Source organism: Caretta caretta, chromosome 6, assembly GCF_965140235.1.
Source record: "Caretta caretta isolate rCarCar2 chromosome 6, rCarCar1.hap1, whole genome shotgun sequence".
Classification (NCBI taxonomy): Eukaryota; Metazoa; Chordata; order Testudines; family Cheloniidae; genus Caretta; species Caretta caretta.
The window spans coordinates 90,897,700-90,916,979 of NC_134211.1; the positions used below are offsets into that span (position 1 = coordinate 90,897,700).

Genomic DNA, 19,280 nt, shown 5'->3' on the forward strand with positions numbered 1-19,280 from the left:
GGAGTGGGGCATGGTGGGATGGGGGTCCAGGAGCAGCTGGTTGGGATTCAGTAGGATAGAGATCCAGGTGCAGGGGGATTGGGGCTCATTGGGGTGGGGGTTCGACGGGCCTGCTTAACGGGGGCGCCCCAGCTGCTGCTGCTGCCGCCGCCAAGGGGATGCTGCATGCCAGGCACCTGCTTTCCCCTCACTTTCCCCATCCCATCCCCCTTTCCCACTGCCTCTTCCCCATTCCCTCCCTCTTCCTTCCCACACTGTCCTCTGCCCCATCCCCCTCCCCTCACTCCCACATTCCTCTCCCCTGTCCTATCCCATCCCCCTTCCTTTCCCACCGTCTCTTCTCCCAAGCCCAGCACACATAGAAGGTGAGGACAACCGGCATTAGGACCCAGGAGATGGTGTCCAGCTGCAAAGCCAGCAAGCCAGAAGGGCACCCTCTCTCACCTAGACAGCTCTGCTTTCACAGAATCAAGGGGGGGAGGGGAGCAATTGGGGAATCAAGGGGGGGAGGGGAGCAATGGCCCCACACCTATGTTTGTTTGGAGGGCAATGTCCCTCTGCCCTTCCAAACTACGCCCATGGGCATCCCCAACCCTGCCCCCTATACAATGATTTATCTCTCCACCAGCTCTTTTAGGTGCTGGAAATGACTCACCTGCACTGCTGGGAAGGGGCATGTCACTGCTCTTGCAGTTTCCCTTTGCTTCCCTGTCATTTTCTGCGGGAAGCAAAGAAATCTGTGGGGGACATGAATTCTGCGCATGCACAATGGCGCAGAATTCACCCAGAAGTAATATGTGTCTAAGAAGTCGCATGTATGGGTTGTGTACAAAGAATTAGGTATGTGTGCCAGAAATATACTCTTAAAATGTATTTTGGGGGCAGTGCATAAATCAAGCCTGCCCTAGACAAAGGAATATGGATTCTCCTGTCTGACTGGCTTGATTACAGGAGAAGACAATGGAAGTACATTTACATATAAGGTAAACAAAGCAACCAAGCTAACAAGCAGGGGAAGAAAGAGCTTAGTAAGCACATGCGAATAGAGTCTGCACCCCCAGCAAATCTGCCTGGGCTGGACTGTGGGAACATGAGAGTATGTACCAAGCCTTTGTGGTTCCCTGCAGGAGCCCCCTTGGCCTACTACACTGCACCCTAGGAAAGGAGCAGTGAAGGTAGGTCCCCCAGGCATGCCTAGAGAGGCTGTATGGAAGCAGCCAATCTGAGACCAGCAGGCTCAGATAAAATGAGCTTCAGAACCTAAGCAGATCAGCTCCTGGCTTGGACCAAAGGGGCAAGAAAGGGTGCTCCTCTCTGTCCAAAGGAGCTCAGATGGCTGCATTTGCTTAAGATGGGAAAGAGAAGGGCTGAGAACTTTAACCCTGAGGTAAGAGGTTTTTTTTTAAATTAAATTAAATTTTAAATTAAAGGGGCCAGGTAGGAAGAGGCCCAGGGAAGTAGCAGCAATGAATTGAAATAAGCAGTACATGGCTGCTGTTTATAGGGTCTTTGGGTTGGAAGCTGGAGTAGTGGGTGGGCCATTGTTCCCCCACGGACAAAGTGGTATAAACCCCGAGAAGAGGACAAGGCTTGTTTGGAAGCCCAAGCGAAGGGCTGAATTTAAAGGACAGAGAACTGAGGTTGAAGACACTGGTAAGAGCAGATAGACAGTCTTGATTGGATTTTTGTTACCTAGAAGGGTTCATTAGGATTGTGTGACCTGGCCAGAGAGCCAAGCTACTGGAGACCCGCCAAGCAAGGTTGACAACCCACAGGGGGTGCCAGGAGTAGGAAAAGGACTGCAGTACTGCACCTAGTAGCAGGAAGCACTCAACAGATGAGTGCCCCCTGCTACAGGGTAATATAAGGGAATAAAAAAGACATTTTAGTTATAAATCACTTAAAGAGCTAAAAAGGCCAGAGCTCCTGGAATCTATGAAAGTTGGATCCTTCATCCATGAGGGCTGAAGTCTCTGGGAACTGATTATAGGTGAGAAATTGCCTGAGACCAAGACTGTAATCTGTTAAACTTTAGGCACTAGAAAGTGTTTTATTTTGTTTTGTTTGTAACTATACCGGTCTCTTTTTCTCTTGCTTAGTATTACCTAAATCTCTATTCTTTATTATTAAACTTATTCTTGTTCTATAACAAAGCCATCTCAGTTATGCATATTAAAGTGAAGTGTGACTCATCAGCTAACCCAACAGGCTGATGAGTACACTGTCTCTTTGGAGGCAGTGAACTTCATTTCTGTGAGTATCACAGCAAGAGGGACTGGACACTGCAGGGAGACATCTGGGGAACTCGTGAAGTGGGATTAATTGATTGTCACTTGCAAGGCAAGATTTAGACTGGCAGAGTCTCGAAGCGTTTGCTGGTGATGCAGATAAACAGGTATGGCAGGGAGCTGACACACAGCCTAATCTCTAGCAAAGCTCACTCTTGCTGGTGAATCTGCTGACCAGCTAACAACTTCTTTTGGTTTTTTAGAGAGACATAGTTATGTGCCAGGGTTAATCTAAGAAATTTACTTCCCCAAGGAACTGGACACTTACGCTCTGGAACGGAGACATTGTGAAGATTGTTCCCAATCAGTCGGGACTGAAAGGCAGAGCTGAAAAAACCATCCCCGGGCCCACTAGGAGAGAGCAAAGAATGTACAGACCGTGAGACTGTGGAAACAAGCAGAACTGAAATATGCATTACCAAATCATTTTAAAGAAGGAAACAGATAAGACAATTAGTCTGCCTCAGAACGCCGGCAAAAGAGAACTTCTGCTCCTGGAGGTGACTACCTCTCACAATGGGCTCTGACTCACTTGGCTATGACAAATACACTCTCACAGGCAATTTTCAACAGCTTCAAGGTTTTGAGAGGGTTTCTATGGCCATCAAAAGTTAATCCTTTTAATTCTGTATGAAGAACAGGAAGTTTTCTTTGAAAGTACCACATTCCTCAAATCATGGTCTCACCTTGGGCAAGTCACATCCCCTCTATTGCTCCTATAGACCCATTCCTGCTGTGATACTTGTGGTGAGACTACCTGACTTATACCCACGTCTGAGGAGTAAACAGAAAGAATTCATCGATCTTACTGATTTTTAAATAGCTATTACCATCATATGGCCAATCACCACCTTGACAACCTTACTAATCTGTCGCACCCATTCCCAAGGCACAGAATCATTCTTTTCTTTGGAGACACCTACCATATTATGAGTAGAACTGGTCAGAACATTTCTGGTGAAATGAAATTTCACCAAAATAAGCTATTTCATCAAAACCTGTGTGTTTTGTGGAGACGTACCAGTTTCCGCAAATTTTTTTTGTCAGGGAGGTTTTTGGATCCAGAACCTGGGTGCGTGGGTGTGGAGAATACTTTGATTAGAGTACTAGAGAACCACATTTGAAGTCCCTTTTTGGACCTGATTTGGCGTGATCTGGGATGAAAAATCTGCTCTGAATCAGGCAGAGCAGGGACTTGAACCTGGGTCTCCTACATCCCAAGCCAGGACCCTAAACACCAGGCTATAGAGCAGGAGTGGCCAAACCATGGCTCGTGAGCTACATGCAGCTTTTTTACAATTAAAGTGTGGCTCGCGAAGCTCCCTATACTCTCCCCCCCACCACCCCATTCTTCGCCTACCAGACTTGGGGCGGGAGGAGCTCAGGGCTTCAGCAAGAGCAGGGTTGAAGCCTCAAGCCCCACCAGGAAGCCCCAGCAGGCACCTCCAGCAGGGCTGGAACCCCAAGACTCCTCTTCCTGCAGGGCTGAAGCCCTGAGCCCTGGCAGGCATGTCCCGGCTCTTGAGCATCTGAAGATTGTCGTATGCAGCTTGGCAGCTCAGTAAGTTTGGCCACCCCTGGTATAGAGCGAGACTGGCTTCTCAAACCACACAACTTCTGTTTGTGTGAAAACATTTGAAATGTTTTGTTTTTCATTCAATGCAGAATGAAAACAAATTTCAAAACCTTGAAAGTAGCCACCATGAAACAGAAAAGTTATCTTCCAGTCAGCTCTCATTGTGGGTACTACTGAAACCAATTGAACAAATAAGAGGAAAACAAAGGCATCTGAGCCCTGTATCACAATCTGATTAGGGCCAGAATGGAAGGAGGGTGATTAAGATACTAGGCTGGGACTCAGAGGAGGTTTCTAATCCCACCTCCCCCCCGCTGACTTGCTATGTGACCTTGAGTCAGTCAGTTCCCCTCACTTTCCCCATCTGTATAAAGGGGATAATTATGCCAAATAATGCAGAGGAGGGGGAGCTGTGTGACTTAATTAACATCTGCAAAAATTTTAAGATACTTAGACGGAAGGAGCCAGAGTTACTATTACAGTCTCCACTTAAATAGCTACTAAATCTCTGTACAAATAAATATATTAAGCTGATTAACTGGGCAGGGAACCATGTTTAAGCACAGTTTCTGAACTCTGTGCCGGCTGACCCAACTACTACTAACATGATTTGGCTGGCTAGTGTGCACAGAGCCATCCTTGTAAGAACTATGTTTGGGCAGGAATCTAGGCTAAGATGTGTCTTGTAAATGTGCTTCTGATTCTGAAACTTTAAAATTACTAAAGGCAGAATAAACAGTGACTCTCAATTCAAAGGGAAGGGGAGGTGATTTTCTTCTGTGCTGAGGGAGAAAGTAAGGAGGAAAGCTTGAGAAATACCTTTTATTTAACACTGCAAAGTGAACAGCAAACTGAGTTGTATAGAGTGCGAGTGGCAACAGGATGAGGCAGAATACACGAGCCATCAAGTGTTTCCCCAGGGTGACCTGCAGACAGAATCCAAATCAAACAGAGCAGCAGCAGAAACCCTCCTGATTGCGACTGCCAGGAGCGCCCCTGGGAGACTATTCATACAAACCACCATAGCACACAAGATCAACTAGTTCCTTAGCAAGCTGCAAGACTTCTCCAAAAAGGCTGAGGGAAAGGTGGAAGCCAAGCCACACTCTCCCAATGTGCTCCCCGAAGAGTTGGCCTCATTTGAAAATAAGGGAAAAAATAGTTTTTGTTTTGAGAAATGTTCAGCACCCACTTCTGCAACTGAAGACAATGGGAGCTGCCCAAGATCAACACCTTTGAAAGTCAGGCCCATATTGCTTATATAATTTATTGGGGTAGCACAGGACTTGAAAATAAATGAAGCGTGGGAAGAAGTTTGTGGAGTAGGAACTGTGGCTATGGGGTGAAGGGAGAAAATTAAAGCATGAGGGAGGACCAATTTATCAGAGTCTTGGGGGAAATCCTGAGGCTTTCTCAGATGTGGGTCTAAAAATGGCTTCTTGATTATCCAAATTTGCTAAGAATTTGGATTTATAGAGGTTAAGGCTGCCAAAATCAGGTTTAATCAGTGTCTATTTCATCTATCTTAGGTTTTTGTAAGTACTTATCACTTAGCTATTAAGCTAAGCAACTCCCATCTCCTAACACCAAGGCAAATTATTTTTAAACTAATAGGGAAAACACTGACTATGTTTTGTTGTGGTCCAGATCCTGCACCCACTGAAGTCAATGGACTATTACTCCTGGGGGAACTCTGCACCACTGTGCAAAGTAGAATTTGTGCAGAATTAATGTTCTGTACAGAATTTCATGTTTTCCCTGGAGAACTGGGGCTGGAAAGCTGCTGGCCCCTCAAGGGCTGCTGTGCTCTGCAGAGCCCAGCTCTCCAGCTCACAGTTAGTGGAGCACCCAGCCCGGCAAAGATGGAGGCTCTGTATGCTCTGGAGGCCCAGCTTGATCCTCATCAACCCAGGGACAGAAGAGGATCCAGGAGACCGAGCTCTGGCAAAGGGTGAGGAAGGACAGGGCCGCACCACGTCCTCTGGCAGGACAGTAAAGAAGCGGGGGGGGAGGGAGTAAAGGCTCTGGGGTGATAGGGTGTCTGGGATGGGAGTACCCTATGGCTAGGCTCTGAGGGGACGGGGAGTGAAGGTGTCTGGGCTGGGGGGGGTACCCCACAGCTGAAGTCTGGGGGTTAGGGAGTGCAGGTGTCTGGGCTCCAGGTTGCCCCATGGCTGGGGTCTGGTGGGAAGGGAGTGTGGGTGTCTGGGGGTGCCCCACGGCTGGACTCTGAGGGGAGCAGGGTGCAGCTGTCTGGGCTCTAGGGGGATGCCCACAGTGTCTCCTCCAGCACCCCCCCAACTGGAACTGGGTTGTTGTAGGTGTTTGTTTAACTCTCTAAAAAAAGATTCCCCCAGGAGTAAAGTGTCTGTATTGTTGACATACTTGTTCCTGGGTATTTTGAAATAAATTACCCAAACAATTGAAACTGGAATGATTATATTGTGTTATTTTGACAAATCAAATATGCAGAATTTTGCAGAATTTTAAAATATTGTGTGCAGAATTATTAATTTTTGGTGCAGAATTCTCCCAGGAGTAGAAGATGAAGTTGGCTCGGTACTTCTGAAAAGATCCAGCCCAAAGCATCAGTTGAGCACTCAAAAATCACTGCCACTTTTGAAAATTTTGGCTTAAATTACATAACCAAAGCCACAGTGTCGATCAATGTCTGAGCTGGGATTAAAATTCAGGAATCTAGTCCCCAATCTCATGCTCAGATCAGCACAAAACACTTCTCGTTTTACAAAATCTCTTTTTGTTACAGTAACTATTTTTACTATTCTCAATACAAATAAAAAGAAGAAAAATATGATATCACTAAAGAGCACTGAACAAAACAGAGCAGTAGGCCATCTAGAAATCAATTTTTTTTCCAAATAAATGATATGTAAACAAACCAAACTAGTTCCATAGGCAATATGGAGAAAAGTTATTCATGCTTTTAGGCTTTTACGTTACTAGTTCTTTTTCAGAGTAACTGACGAAGGGTTGTCAAATAGTTAATTATTCAGCAAGTCTCTCTCTTCTGGAGTTGGTAAATTTCTTTATATATTTTAACACTCAGGGGTTCTCTTTTGCTGCCAACAGCACAAAAGAAATCACTTTGCAGCTGTCTGTGACAGAAACCTTAGAGATGATGGATTTGTTCCATTTCAGATACAATTAACTAACTCTATTCTCAAGAAATGCTTCTCTGGAGCTGGAATGCTGCATCTCTGCAGCTCATATTGATTCACATTACTCAGGGAACACAAACCACAAGGCAGGGAGGAAAAAACCAATGTTTATTAAATACGAAAAGGACACCAGTAAGTGGAAGAAATATAATTTTCAAACTTCAAAATAGGCTGGGACAAAAGAAGAATTTAACACTTTTTTTTTTTTTTTTTTTAAAGATGTGCTTGAATAGTCTCTCTCTCTACTGGCTGCAAGATCTTAAATGGGATATTGAAGACATCTCTGAGGTAATAAACATCAGATTTCACAGCCCCCAAATAATTTTTTTTAAGCCAGAGAACCCGACCTTTCCTCTTTCAACAACTGCATTGGCTAGTTACCCAGAGCCTAAGAGCTGCTGCGCTGCATTTGTGAAAATGGAGAAGGGTACAGCTACCTTCATCTTCAACACAACAGTGTATCCTGTAGAGACTGCAAGTCACATAGTATATACTACAAGTAAGCCACTGGATCCCAATGAAGCTTTACATACCCTCGCAGTTTGTGCAGGCTGTATCCTTGTATTGCAAATTAAGACAGCATCAACTTCCTGCATCGCATGCATATTAGGTGCAGCAAATGAGGAACATCTAGTGCAGGGGTAGTCAATAGGCAGACCTCGGGGCCAAATCTGGACCGCCAGATACTTTTGAACGGAACTTGACATCTTTTTTTTAAACTTATCATTATTGTTATAATTTGTTATTATTATTTTCTCTGGAGTCTGGACCTTGACCATACTTTGACCAAGAAATCTGAACCTTAACAAAAAATAATTGATTACCCCGATCTAGCAGGAAGCACTTCTCTTTAGAAGGCCAAAACACTGTAGAATTCCAGATGATAGCTAACTATGGTCTATTGTCTCGTCATCCTTGATATGCATTTAATCTAGAATGAAACCTAATGCACACAACCCAAAAGGTAAGAGATCTCTCCAATGAACAATGGCGACCCCTTCAGTGTGCTCTGGGTGCATTATATCCTGCTGACATATGTTTTTCTAAAAAACACAGGAGACGACAGGTTTTTCATTATACCTCTCAATTCCCATCACCATCTGGCTCCAATATCTATCAGCTGTCTTCTGCAGACAAACTGATAGTAAGCTGTTTTCATGGATATCAAAGCAGGGAAGTTAACCAGGGGGAAAACACTAAACATAAAGAAAAATTCTGGACACTCACCAGTGACAGGCTGAGGTCCCCCAGCAACTCCCAAAGATCATAAACTGTGTTCAGTCCAACCAAGAGGACAACAAAGAGGCCAACAAACTTCACCCCTATCGCTCCAGCAAGGTTGACCCCAGTCAGACTCAGCCAGAACCACCAGGGGGCAGAAAACGGCCTACACAACAGACAGAGCAGTTTAATGATGGCTACAAGCGCAAACAGCACCAATTGAAACAAACAGGAAATCATCTGCTCAGAGCAGGCCCTGGGCAACTGCAAAACCTGTTAACACTGCTTCCTGTTCTATTTCTCAGGGGTCTTTCACTGGAAGTGGGGAAATAAAATTGACATATTTTTCATTAATTTTGGAAAGGTGCAAGAGCGCCCTTGTTTTGATGTTTGTAAAGGGCCTCTATTGAAACCTGGCCAACCCTATATCTCTTCAGGAGGGCTTCAGGAGGGGAATAGAATCACAGCCTACAAGCTGACCTAATGGGTTTGGAGACAGTCCATATACAAGAAGCCAGGATCTGAGAGGAGTGCTACAACTCTTGCTCCACGTCATGGCAAGGATGGAAGAGTCAAAGGGCTGTGACATGGGAGGGGAACAGATATTGGCTATGCTCCTCCTTGTATCTTCCATAGGTCTATATCAGAAAACTACTGGTGTAGAATATCTTCCTATCCACAGCACAAGTGATAACTACAGCAAAAGAAATAAGACTAAAACCAAACAACAGAGAAAAGATGAGTGGAGGTGAGTGGAAATCTATTAGCCCCTCTCCCACTACCTCTGGGTATCCACATTTTACTCAATCAGAAGTCACATCAGCACTAGCCAGAAGCCAGAGGGCCACTCCTAATTTATATTAAATGGAGCTGTTTGCTGCTGCCCCAATCTTGAACAAAGAGACAACCAATGAAAATTACAGATCATAGGACAGAATACTGCATCTTGAGCTGACCAGATGGAGCACAGTACACTAGGAGTTTGTAGTTTACAGGTTACATGCTCCGTGTTGTAAATGAGGATGGCTGCAGGCAGCATTGCATGACTTTAGATGGGCCACACTAGCCATGTCTGCTGTAGTCAGTCACACTGAGACTTGCACAGTCAATTCTACAGCACATTTCACGCAATGTTACAGACCACAAATGGGTAAAGCTTACTTAGTTATCACATCATCGGATTTTGGTTCCATTGTGGGGAAGATGCCCTATGTGGCTCCACCTTACATAAACTCTTCAGGATCCCCAAACGCTCTGTAAGCAGGATCATGCTTCTTGGACATGCATAGAGTAACTAGCCTGGAGCACATTCCTGCTTCATTCAGAAATCTCATGTAAACACTTCCAAAATGATAGGATACCAATCCTTGAAGCCCAACAAATTAGACTATTTTATAAATATTCATGGGCTCATCATTATGAAAAAGTAGAGCTCCCCTGGCCTGGAAACAAAGGAATTGGGCCCTAGAAATTGGGGCAAGAGGACATACAAAAGTCTTACCATTAAGGGAAAAGCAGATGGTAAAATGGTACTATTCTACTGCTCTGACCACATCATGCCCTCCACTGGCTTCCCTTGTTGTCACAGGAAGTTCAAGTTTCTTGTCTTTACCTTCAAGGATCTTGCATAGTTCCATACCATCAATATCTTGGTGAATGCTTCCTCTCACACTAGCTTTCATACCCTATTCTCTACTCAATCCTCTCTCCCAAGTACTTCCTATGTCTCTCCCAGCCCTAACCCCTTTCCACACAGCCATGCGAAGAAGAGGATTGTGTTGCAGGAGGGCTTCATCTCCCTCGACCATGGACTGCTGTTCTGAGAAGGACTGCTGAGAAGAAATTCGGTCCACCTGTCAAGGAAGGGGAAGAGTATCTTTGGATACAGACTGACAAATCTAGTGAGGTGGGCTTTAAACTAGGTTCAACAGGGACAGGATACAAAAGCCTACATGCAAGTCCAGAATATGGAGACCTGGGAGAAGGGTAAGAATCTGGAAGAAACATGGGAAATCATAGCAGGGACAAAGGAGAGAAAAGAGGGACAATAGAGGGGAAATATAATGAACATCTTAGATGTCTGTATACTAATGCAAGGTATGGAGAATGAACAGGAAAAACTAGAAGTACTAGGGAATAATCAATTACAACATAACTGGCATCACAGAGACTTGGTAGGAAAATTCATATGACTGGAATAATAGTATAGAAGGGTACTGCTTGCTCAGGATAGGCAGGGGGAAAAAGGAGATGTTGCCTTGTATATCAAAGATGTATACACATGCACTGAGCTTGAGATAGAAGTGGGATGCAGACCTGTTGAAAGTCTCTGAGTAAGGATAAAAGGGTAAAAAACAAGAGTGATGTCATGGTAGGGGGTCTACTATAGACCACCTCTCCAGTAAGAAAAGATGGATGAGGCTTGTTTTAAACAACTAACAAAATCATCCAAAGCATAGGACTTGGTGGTGATGCGAGACTTCAATTATACAGAAATCTGCTGGGAAAATAATACAGTAGGACACAGATTATCCAACAAGTTCTTGAAATGCATTGGAGACAACTTTTTATTACATAAGGTGGAGAAAGCAACTAGGAGAGGGGCTGCTCTAGATTTGATTCTGACAAACAGAATTGAGACGGTAGAAGGCAGCTTGTATGAAAGTGATCATGAAATGACAGAGTTCATGATTCTAAGGAATGGTAGGAGGGGAAATAGCAGAATAAAGACAATGAACTTCAAGAAGGCAGATTTAAGCAAACTGAGATAGTTACATACTATAGGAAGCAAGTCTAAGGGGAAAAAAGATTTCAGAAGAGTTGGCAGTCTTTTAAAGAGACACTACTAAGGGCACAAGAGCAAACTATCCCAATGTGTAGGAAAAATGGAAAATATGATAAGAGACCACCCTGCCTTACCCAGGAGATCTTCAACAACCTAAAACTCAAAAAAGAATCATACAAAAAGTGGAAACTAGGTCAGATTACAAAAGATGAATAAAAAAAAACAACACAAGAATGCAGGGACAAAATTAGAAAGGCCAAGGCACAAAATGAGGTTAAACTAGCTAGGGACAGAAAGGGCAGCAAGAAAACATTTTACAAATACATTAGAAGCAAGAGGAAAACCAAGGACAGCATAAGCCCTTTACTCAATGAGGAAGGAAAGACTAATAGAAAACACAGCTATGGCTGAAGTGTTAAATGCCCTTTTGTTTCAGTTTTCATCAGTTTAGCAGTGATCAGATGACTAACACAGTGAACATCAGGGTAAACAGGGTAGGATCTGAGGCTAATATAGGGAAAGAACAAGTTAAGAATTACTTAGACAAGTTAGATGTCTTCAAGTTGTCAGGGCATGGTGAAATGCATCCTAGAATGCTTAAAGAACGGGCTGAAGAGATGTGTCAGCCATTGGCGATTATCTTTGAGAACACGTGAAGGATGGGAGAGATCCCAGAGGACTGGAAAAGGGCAAATATAGTACCTATTTATAAAAAGGGAAATAAGGATAACCTAGGGATTTATAGACCAGTCATCTTAACTTCAGTACTGGAAAGATAATGGAACACATAATCAGTTTGTAAGCACTTAGAAGGTAAGGCAATAATTAACAGTCAGCATGGATTTGCTGAGAACAAATCCTGTCAAATCACCTAACATCCTTCTTCGACAGGATAACAAACATTGTGGATGGGGGGGATGCAGTACTTGCAATATATCTTGACTTTAGTAAGTCTTCTGATACTGTCTCACATGACCTTCTCATAAGCAAACTAGGAAAATATAGCCTAGACCAATCTACTATAAGATGGGTGAACAACTGGTTGGAAAACCATATCCAGAGTAGTTATCAAATGGGTAATAGTCAAGCTCACTGGGAATATCAAGTGGGGATCCGCAGGGATCGGTCCTGGATCTGGTTCGATTCAATAACTTCATAAATGATTTGGATAATGGCATAGAGAGCACACTGATAAAAACTGACAATGATACTCAGCCGGGAGAGGTTGCAAGTGCTTTGAAGGAAAGGACTAGAATTCAAAATGATTTTGACAAATTGGAGAAATGGTCTGAAATAAATAGGATGAAATTCAGGAAGGCCAAATGCAAAGTATTACACGCAGGAAGTAATAACTGCACAAATACAAAATGAGAAATGACTGCCTAGGAAGCAGTACTGCAAAAAAATTCTGGGGGGGGTATAGTGGACCACAAACTAAATATGAGTCAACAATGCAATACTGTTGTAAAAAAGCGAACATTATTCTTGGATGTATTAGCAGGAGTGTGGTAAGCAAGACACTAGAAGTAATTATTCCATTCTATGCAGCACTCACAAGGCCCTCATCTGGGCACAACACTTCAGGAAAGATGTGGACAAACCGGACAAAGTCCAGAGGAGAGCAATAAAAACAATAAAAGATTTAGAAAACATGACCCATGAGGAAAGATTAAAAAAATGTGGTTTGTTTAGCCTGGAGAAGAGAAGACAGAGGGGGACATGGTAACAATCTTCAAGTACATAAAGAATGTCATAAGGGGAGGGTGATAAAGTGTTCTCCTTATTCACCAAGAACAGGACAAAAAGTAATGGGCTTAAATCGCAGCAAGGGAGATTTAGGTTGGACTTCAGGAAAAACTTCCTAATTGTAAAGGTAGTTAAGCATTGGAACAAATTGCCTAGGGAGGTTATAGATTCTCCATCATTGGAGGTGTGTAAGAACAGGTTAGACAAACACCTGTCAGGGATGGTCAATATTACTTAGTCCTGTATCAGTGAAGGGGATTGGACTAGATGACCTATCAAGGTCCCTCCCCATCCTACACATCTATGACTCTCAGAAAGCCCCCATGTTCACAATAGTCTCTTCCTGCTTCTTCCAGGAGTCAAATGCCCTCCCTCTTCTCCTTCCATCCCCCCCAAACCTTCTAGAGTAGCCTCCTCTTAGTTATCACCCAGTTCCACCATCATATTGTCTCCCTGTACATGCATGAAGGCTCATATACCTATGGCATAATAAAAAGTTATCACCATCTTACCTATCTGCAAAGGAGTTATACTTGACCATACTCAACACAGCTCCCATAAGAAAGAACATCAGAATGGGATCAAGCAGGATGTACTGGGACAGAGTAATGCAGCCTGTATCTGGAAAATAAGACACACAACTATACTAAGAGCTGTCTCAGTTTCAAAGCAATCCTACAGCAGTGTCTGTAGCAAGCCAGTTTCCTCACATCTTAGTCAAGAGACAGCATGGGCAACGTTGGGACTAGAAACAGATCAGCATGTCTCAACTCTTACCGTAGTAAGAAACTTTGAAATGTTATTTTCAGATGGCACAACAGCAGAGCTCTGAATTGCCATGCAGCAAACACAGATTACGTTCTCAGTTCCTAATTCTTTGAGCAAATGGGAGCTGGGAATGACACAGTAAGCAGTCATTTTCTCACTAAGTCAGCAGTGAACTCATGCACCAGCATGGTGCCAGGAGATGCTGTGGCATTGAAAAGGCTATTTTTCAGATTATACAAAAGAAAAGAAAAGAAAAGAGCAGCAGCTTTGACTAGGGGACATTAAAAACCCTGTGATGCTTTTTGAGAGTCTGTGTGTTTAATGGCCCATCCCTAACTCAGGTAATTCTATTCTGCCTATCTAAACCCTTCTCTATAATTTTCAATTATACACAGAACCTTTATCAATTTACTACCCTGAAGTCTTATTTAGCATTGTTGTGCACTATTAAACAGCTGCTATATCCCATACCAGAGGCGGCTGTATTTCAGTAGTGGGCAAAATTATCTCTATCTATACATCTTTCATGCTGTTTTTAAAATTCTTGCATTTAAATGTATTCCAATAGCATAGCAATGAGTACCACAAAAATACCTATAAACTAAATCAGATTATAAAATGCTTTGGGAGCCTTATGAATAAAAAGCACTATACAGACTGCAATTATTCAGCTCTCAGAAGTGAGGCAGTGTCTATCCTTTCTCATCAGTGACTTCTTCTTTGGCAGGTGATGAGACCAGAGAGAAAAATCTCTGCACAGTTAATCTGCCCTGAGGCTGGCCTCCATTACTGACCCTCCTTCATCCACATGCCAAACAGATAAGATTTCCCATGAGGATGCTAGAAATGCTTACCAAAAATCAGGATGGAGGCTGCAAGTAATGCTGCAGACAGTGACTTGGACAGCTCCAGCACTGTGAGGTAGGAGAAGGGAACTAGGCATGAGCCTAGAAATGCACAGAACTGCAGGAAAAGAATGGAAACAGAGGAGTATGACAATCTCTTCACAAGATGAATGTGTATACAGATCCCACATACCCTCCTTCCTTCCATCCTCAAACACATTCAAACAATGGATGCTCCTGCAAGTAACAACAACTGGCTGGTGGTGCCCAAGTCTGTCTCACCGAGGATCCTCAGGCAGAGGCCAAACTAATGAAAACTTAGTTTGAAGAATTTCAGTTGTTTATGCAGCATGTCTACACATGTATGTAACAAGGATTTGTTTCTTGTTTCTTTCCAGACCATATAATTGTCAAATTGGACCCATAATTGTTTCTTTCCAGACCATATAAGTCATTTCCAGAAACATCTTTCAATTAGCTTCATCAAACCACCTTAACATCACCTTAACATCCAACAGGTTATTTCAGAGGCCTGCTTGCCATAAAAGACAGAGCCAGATAAAGAAGAATGTTAGTGTCTGCTCCAGTTTCAAAAATCCCAGTACCAGCTCATCTGGGTGGATGAGGTAGGGATGAAAGAATTTAGTATATGTCATAAAAATCCAGCCTCTTCAAAATCTGAAGAGAAGTAACAGGCTATATTGAAGGAGCCAAGGAGAGGAAGGGAAACACCCATCTTCTCCAGAGGATAGTTCTGCTTTCCTTCATTGATTTGTGAGTGGATGGTTAAGCACTGGCATGTGCATTCTTACCCCTCTCATTCCTATGTAGTTATGATGCTCATATCTGTCCCCTGGCTTTTGGAAAGGAAATGTGCCATCATATCCGCTCAGGTACCCAGCAAGTCCTATCAGCATCTGGGGAGGAAAAGGGGCAAACTGGTCAGGGAAACAATCTCAGTCAGTGGAATCCACTCCAGCTGCAGGAAAGATGCTCACAGCATCCCACATCCAACCATCAAAAATATCCAGTTACTACTGAGACACTCTGTCAAACATGAAAAAGGAGTTTGCGTACAAGATTCATACTGCAACTATACAAACAGATCTGCTGGATTTGCAAAATTCACTCACCTCCTTACCACTGGCAAGTGGGAAACTCTCCCAGGTGAGTATGGGGACATAAGCCAACAAATTTCTAAGATTTAATTTTAAAAAAAAAGTGTAGTACTTATGGTAGCAGAGAAAACCCTCCAAACAGGACCCAAATGTAGCCACAGAAGCAAAATTTTCCTGAACTTGCAGACAACTCCAGCGACTTTGTTGCTGCTGGTAGCTTTATCAAGCTGCAATAGAGTGAAATTAACAAGATGCTGGTCCCTTTCACTGAAGCTATTCAGCAGCCTGCAGGAAAAAAGTGAAACTGACAAGAATCGCATTTTCAGAAAGGACCCAAATGTTGGTAGAGCTGCATCTTATCTGGCTATAGTCCATCCCGATTATGTGCATTGCTGTCATGGGCACCACTGAGGACTCCCTGAAATGTGTTCTTGCCTTTAATAAAGTGTTTGACTACAGTGCAGTAACAAACCTATTCTCTTATACCAGATACCCACACAGTTGCAATCCTCCTCAACCAACACAAAATTCTCTTCTTAAGGGACATTTTATAAACAAGGTGATAGACTTGGATATGTTCAACTGGTTTAGAAATCTGATTGGCTCAGAATCTGCTGTTTTCAAATGTTATTTTGAGAAAACAGTATTGTTCACTGATTTACAGAGCTCTTAGAGGAACAGCCGTGTTAGTCTGTATTCGCAAAAAGAAAAGGAGTACTTGTGGCACCTTAGAGACTAACCAATTTATTTGAGCATGAGCTTTCGTGAGCTACAGCTCACTTCATCAGATGAAGTGAGCTGTAGCTCACGAAAGCTCATGCTCAAATAAATTGGTTAGTCTCTAAGGTGCCACAAGTACTCCTTTTCTTTTTACAGAGCTCTTAGTTCACATTCCTGCTAGCATGAACTGCTTAGCTCCCTGGATCTATAACTTCCCACGAAGAGGCCCCTTCATTTCCCCTAGAAGAACTTACGCATGTTTTATGATCAACCATTCTCTCCTTTTCAGCCAGACCTTTTCAACATCCAGCATTAATCACACCCTTTACTTTCCCATATTTTGAGTATTTTCCATGGAAGAGAAAAGACAAAGAGTGCAGCCTCAAAAGGGGGCCACATGTCACGGCCTCCCAGCGAGACAACAAACAGATGACAACAGTAGCGAGGAAGGGGCATCCAGAAAACCCTGGTGCTCATCCCACATTTTGACCAGAAGAATGGACTAGGCTTTGGTTGGACTATTCTAATCATCAGGGGGATTCCACTGGCTCCTAAAATATATGTAAGAACTGATGAGAGCTGTTCACCTTCCCCAGAGGTGGGTGGACGTCAAAGAAGAAGGTCCGGTTAATGTAGTAACTTCCCATCTTCCCAAAATGGGTTTCATCCCAACTAAAAAAAGAAAAGATAGATGTACTCAGGAACTGGAAATAATCAAACATCCATAGAGGTCTATTTTGCTAATGACTAGCTTTTGCCACTTTTAGACTGGACAAGTGCATAATAATCTACGTGGGATTACATGTTAAATCCATTAGGAAGCTGGAGCTAATGGAAAATGGGTTAGCCTCCTTATTAATCAGGGTATCTCTCCATGAATAAACCAATGCTCCAGAACCTACACTGGCTGCCAAGTCCAATTTAAAGGTGTTAGTTTTGTTCCCTAAACCCTAATGGCCTGGGAGCTGCTTACCTAAGATACACTTCTCTCCCTGTACCATACTGAGGGTTAAATTGGAGCCTGCTCAGTATATAATAGAGAACATTTTTGGCATGGCAAAAGTAATGCACATTTGAAAACATAATTCCCACTATACAAATAAAATGATGGGGTCAAAATTAGCTGTTACCACTCAAGAAAGAGATCTTGGAGTCATGGATAGTTCTCTGAAAACATCCACTCAATGTGCAGTGGCAGTCAAAAAAGCAAACAGAAACTATCATATTGTCATGGTACGCCCACATCTTGAATACTGCGTGCAGATGTGGTCGCCCCATCTCAAAAAAGATATACTAGAACGGGAAAAGGGCAACAAAAAAAGGGGTGGGGGGTATGCAACAAAAATTATAAGGGGTATGGAACTGCTTCCATATGAGGAGAGATTAATAAGACTGGGACTTTTCAGCTTGGAAAAGAGATGACTAAAGGGGGATATGACAGAGGTCTATAAAATCATGATGGGTGTGGAGAAAGTAAATTAGGAAGTGTTATTTATTCTTTCTCATAACACATGATCTAGGGGTCAGCAAATGAAATTAATAGGCAACAGGTTTAAAACAAACAAAAAAGGAAGTATTTTTCACACAACACACAGTCGACCTGTGGAACTCCTTGCTAGAGGATGTTGTGAAGGCCAAGACTATAAGGGTTCAAAAAAGAACTAGATAAATTCATGGAGGATAGGTCCATCAATGGCTATTGCCAGGATGGGCAGAGATGGCCCTAGTCTGTTTTCCAGAAGCTGGGAATAGGCGACAAGAGATGGATTGCTTGATGATTACCTGTTCTGTTCTTTCCCTCTAGGGCACCTCGCATTGGCCACTGTTGGAAAACAGGATACTGGGCTAGCTGAACCTTTGGTCTGACCCAGTATGGCCGTTCTTATGTAAAGCCTGTAAGAGCAGGCATATGGGGACCGATGAGGTGACTGGGAACAGTAATTTTGAAGGGAAATGTGAAGGGTGAGAAATTTTGATTTATAATATATTTGTTTACTAGTGATTAGCATATGCATGAAAATGTGCTGCCTCAGTTTCTCCATCTGTAAAATGGGGATAATGATCCCCATTTGTAATGTGCTTTAAGATCTACTGATTAAAAGCACTATATAAGAGCTAGGTATTATAATTTTAGTTTTTATTAATAGGAAAAGCATCTAGAGTCCAAGAGAGTTATTCTTTTATGTTTTTGTCTTTACATCAAAATAATAAACTAACTAAACAGTTAATCACCAGGAACATGGCCTAGCTTCATGTTCATACAGCACTTTGGCCTTGTCTACACTAGCGCAATTTACCGTGTTATGTAATATTTATTCCCCGTCGATTGAAGTGCACTTGGCATCCACACTCACAAGTGCTTCAGTCAGTCTCCACAGGGACTAAACAGAATGATGGAGAATGTCTCTTTCCAGACAATTATTCCAGAGCCAGTGTGGACAGGAGAGCCTTCAAAAGCCTCCCACTATAGGAGATGGTAGGAGCCTCCTTTCCCAGCTCCTCACTACAGCTGCCTCATTCACCAAGCTTACTATAATTTGCTGGCTAAATTTCCTCTCTGCCACGCCCCCCTTGTCTTGACCCCTTCAGCTATAACCCCCACACCCGCATCCCCAGGGCCGGATTTCCAATTAGGCACACAAGACACGTGCCTAGGGGGGCTGGCATTCCAGGGGCACCTAAAAGTAAAGGGTGGGTTAAACGTTTATTTGTTTTACGGAAAACACAAAGTTCATCTATAGGCCGAAGGACTGCTGAAGATGCAGCGCCTAGGGACATTTAAGGTGTAAATCCGGCCCTGAGCATCCCGAACCTGGAAGTGTCCCTGCTGCCCATAACCTCTACGTTATCCCTCCCCACCCCGCCGGGCTCACATCCTCAGTCAGCGAAGCAATGGGGCTTGACCATCTGCCAGCTGCGGGATGTTGAACCGCTACGTGACGACTGTCAGCCCCTCACATCCCCTGCCCCACCCCCAGGGCCCAACCAGCCACGGGCAGGCGCCTGTCGCTGCCCGCGGATCGCTGCCGTGCTT

The 19,280-nt window shown here is 43.4% G+C and overlaps 1 protein-coding gene across 2 annotated transcripts in view; it reads right to left on the minus strand.

The window, feature by feature from the left end:
• Positions 1–19,280, minus strand: part of POMT2 (protein O-mannosyltransferase 2) — a 48,310-nt gene that overhangs the window by 28,544 nt on the left and 486 nt on the right. For both annotated transcript variants that reach the window (XM_048852606.2, XM_048852605.2), the window contains exons 2-8: positions 16,834–16,918; positions 15,221–15,325; positions 14,418–14,526; positions 13,308–13,416; positions 8,271–8,430; positions 4,684–4,790; positions 2,557–2,639 (exon numbers count right to left, since the gene is read on the minus strand). In XM_048852606.2, the coding sequence (XP_048708563.2) occupies positions 2,557–2,639; positions 4,684–4,790; positions 8,271–8,430; positions 13,308–13,416; positions 14,418–14,526; positions 15,221–15,325; positions 16,834–16,918 (758 nt within the window). The remainder of the gene's footprint in view (positions 1–2,556; positions 2,640–4,683; positions 4,791–8,270; positions 8,431–13,307; positions 13,417–14,417; positions 14,527–15,220; positions 15,326–16,833; positions 16,919–19,280) is intronic.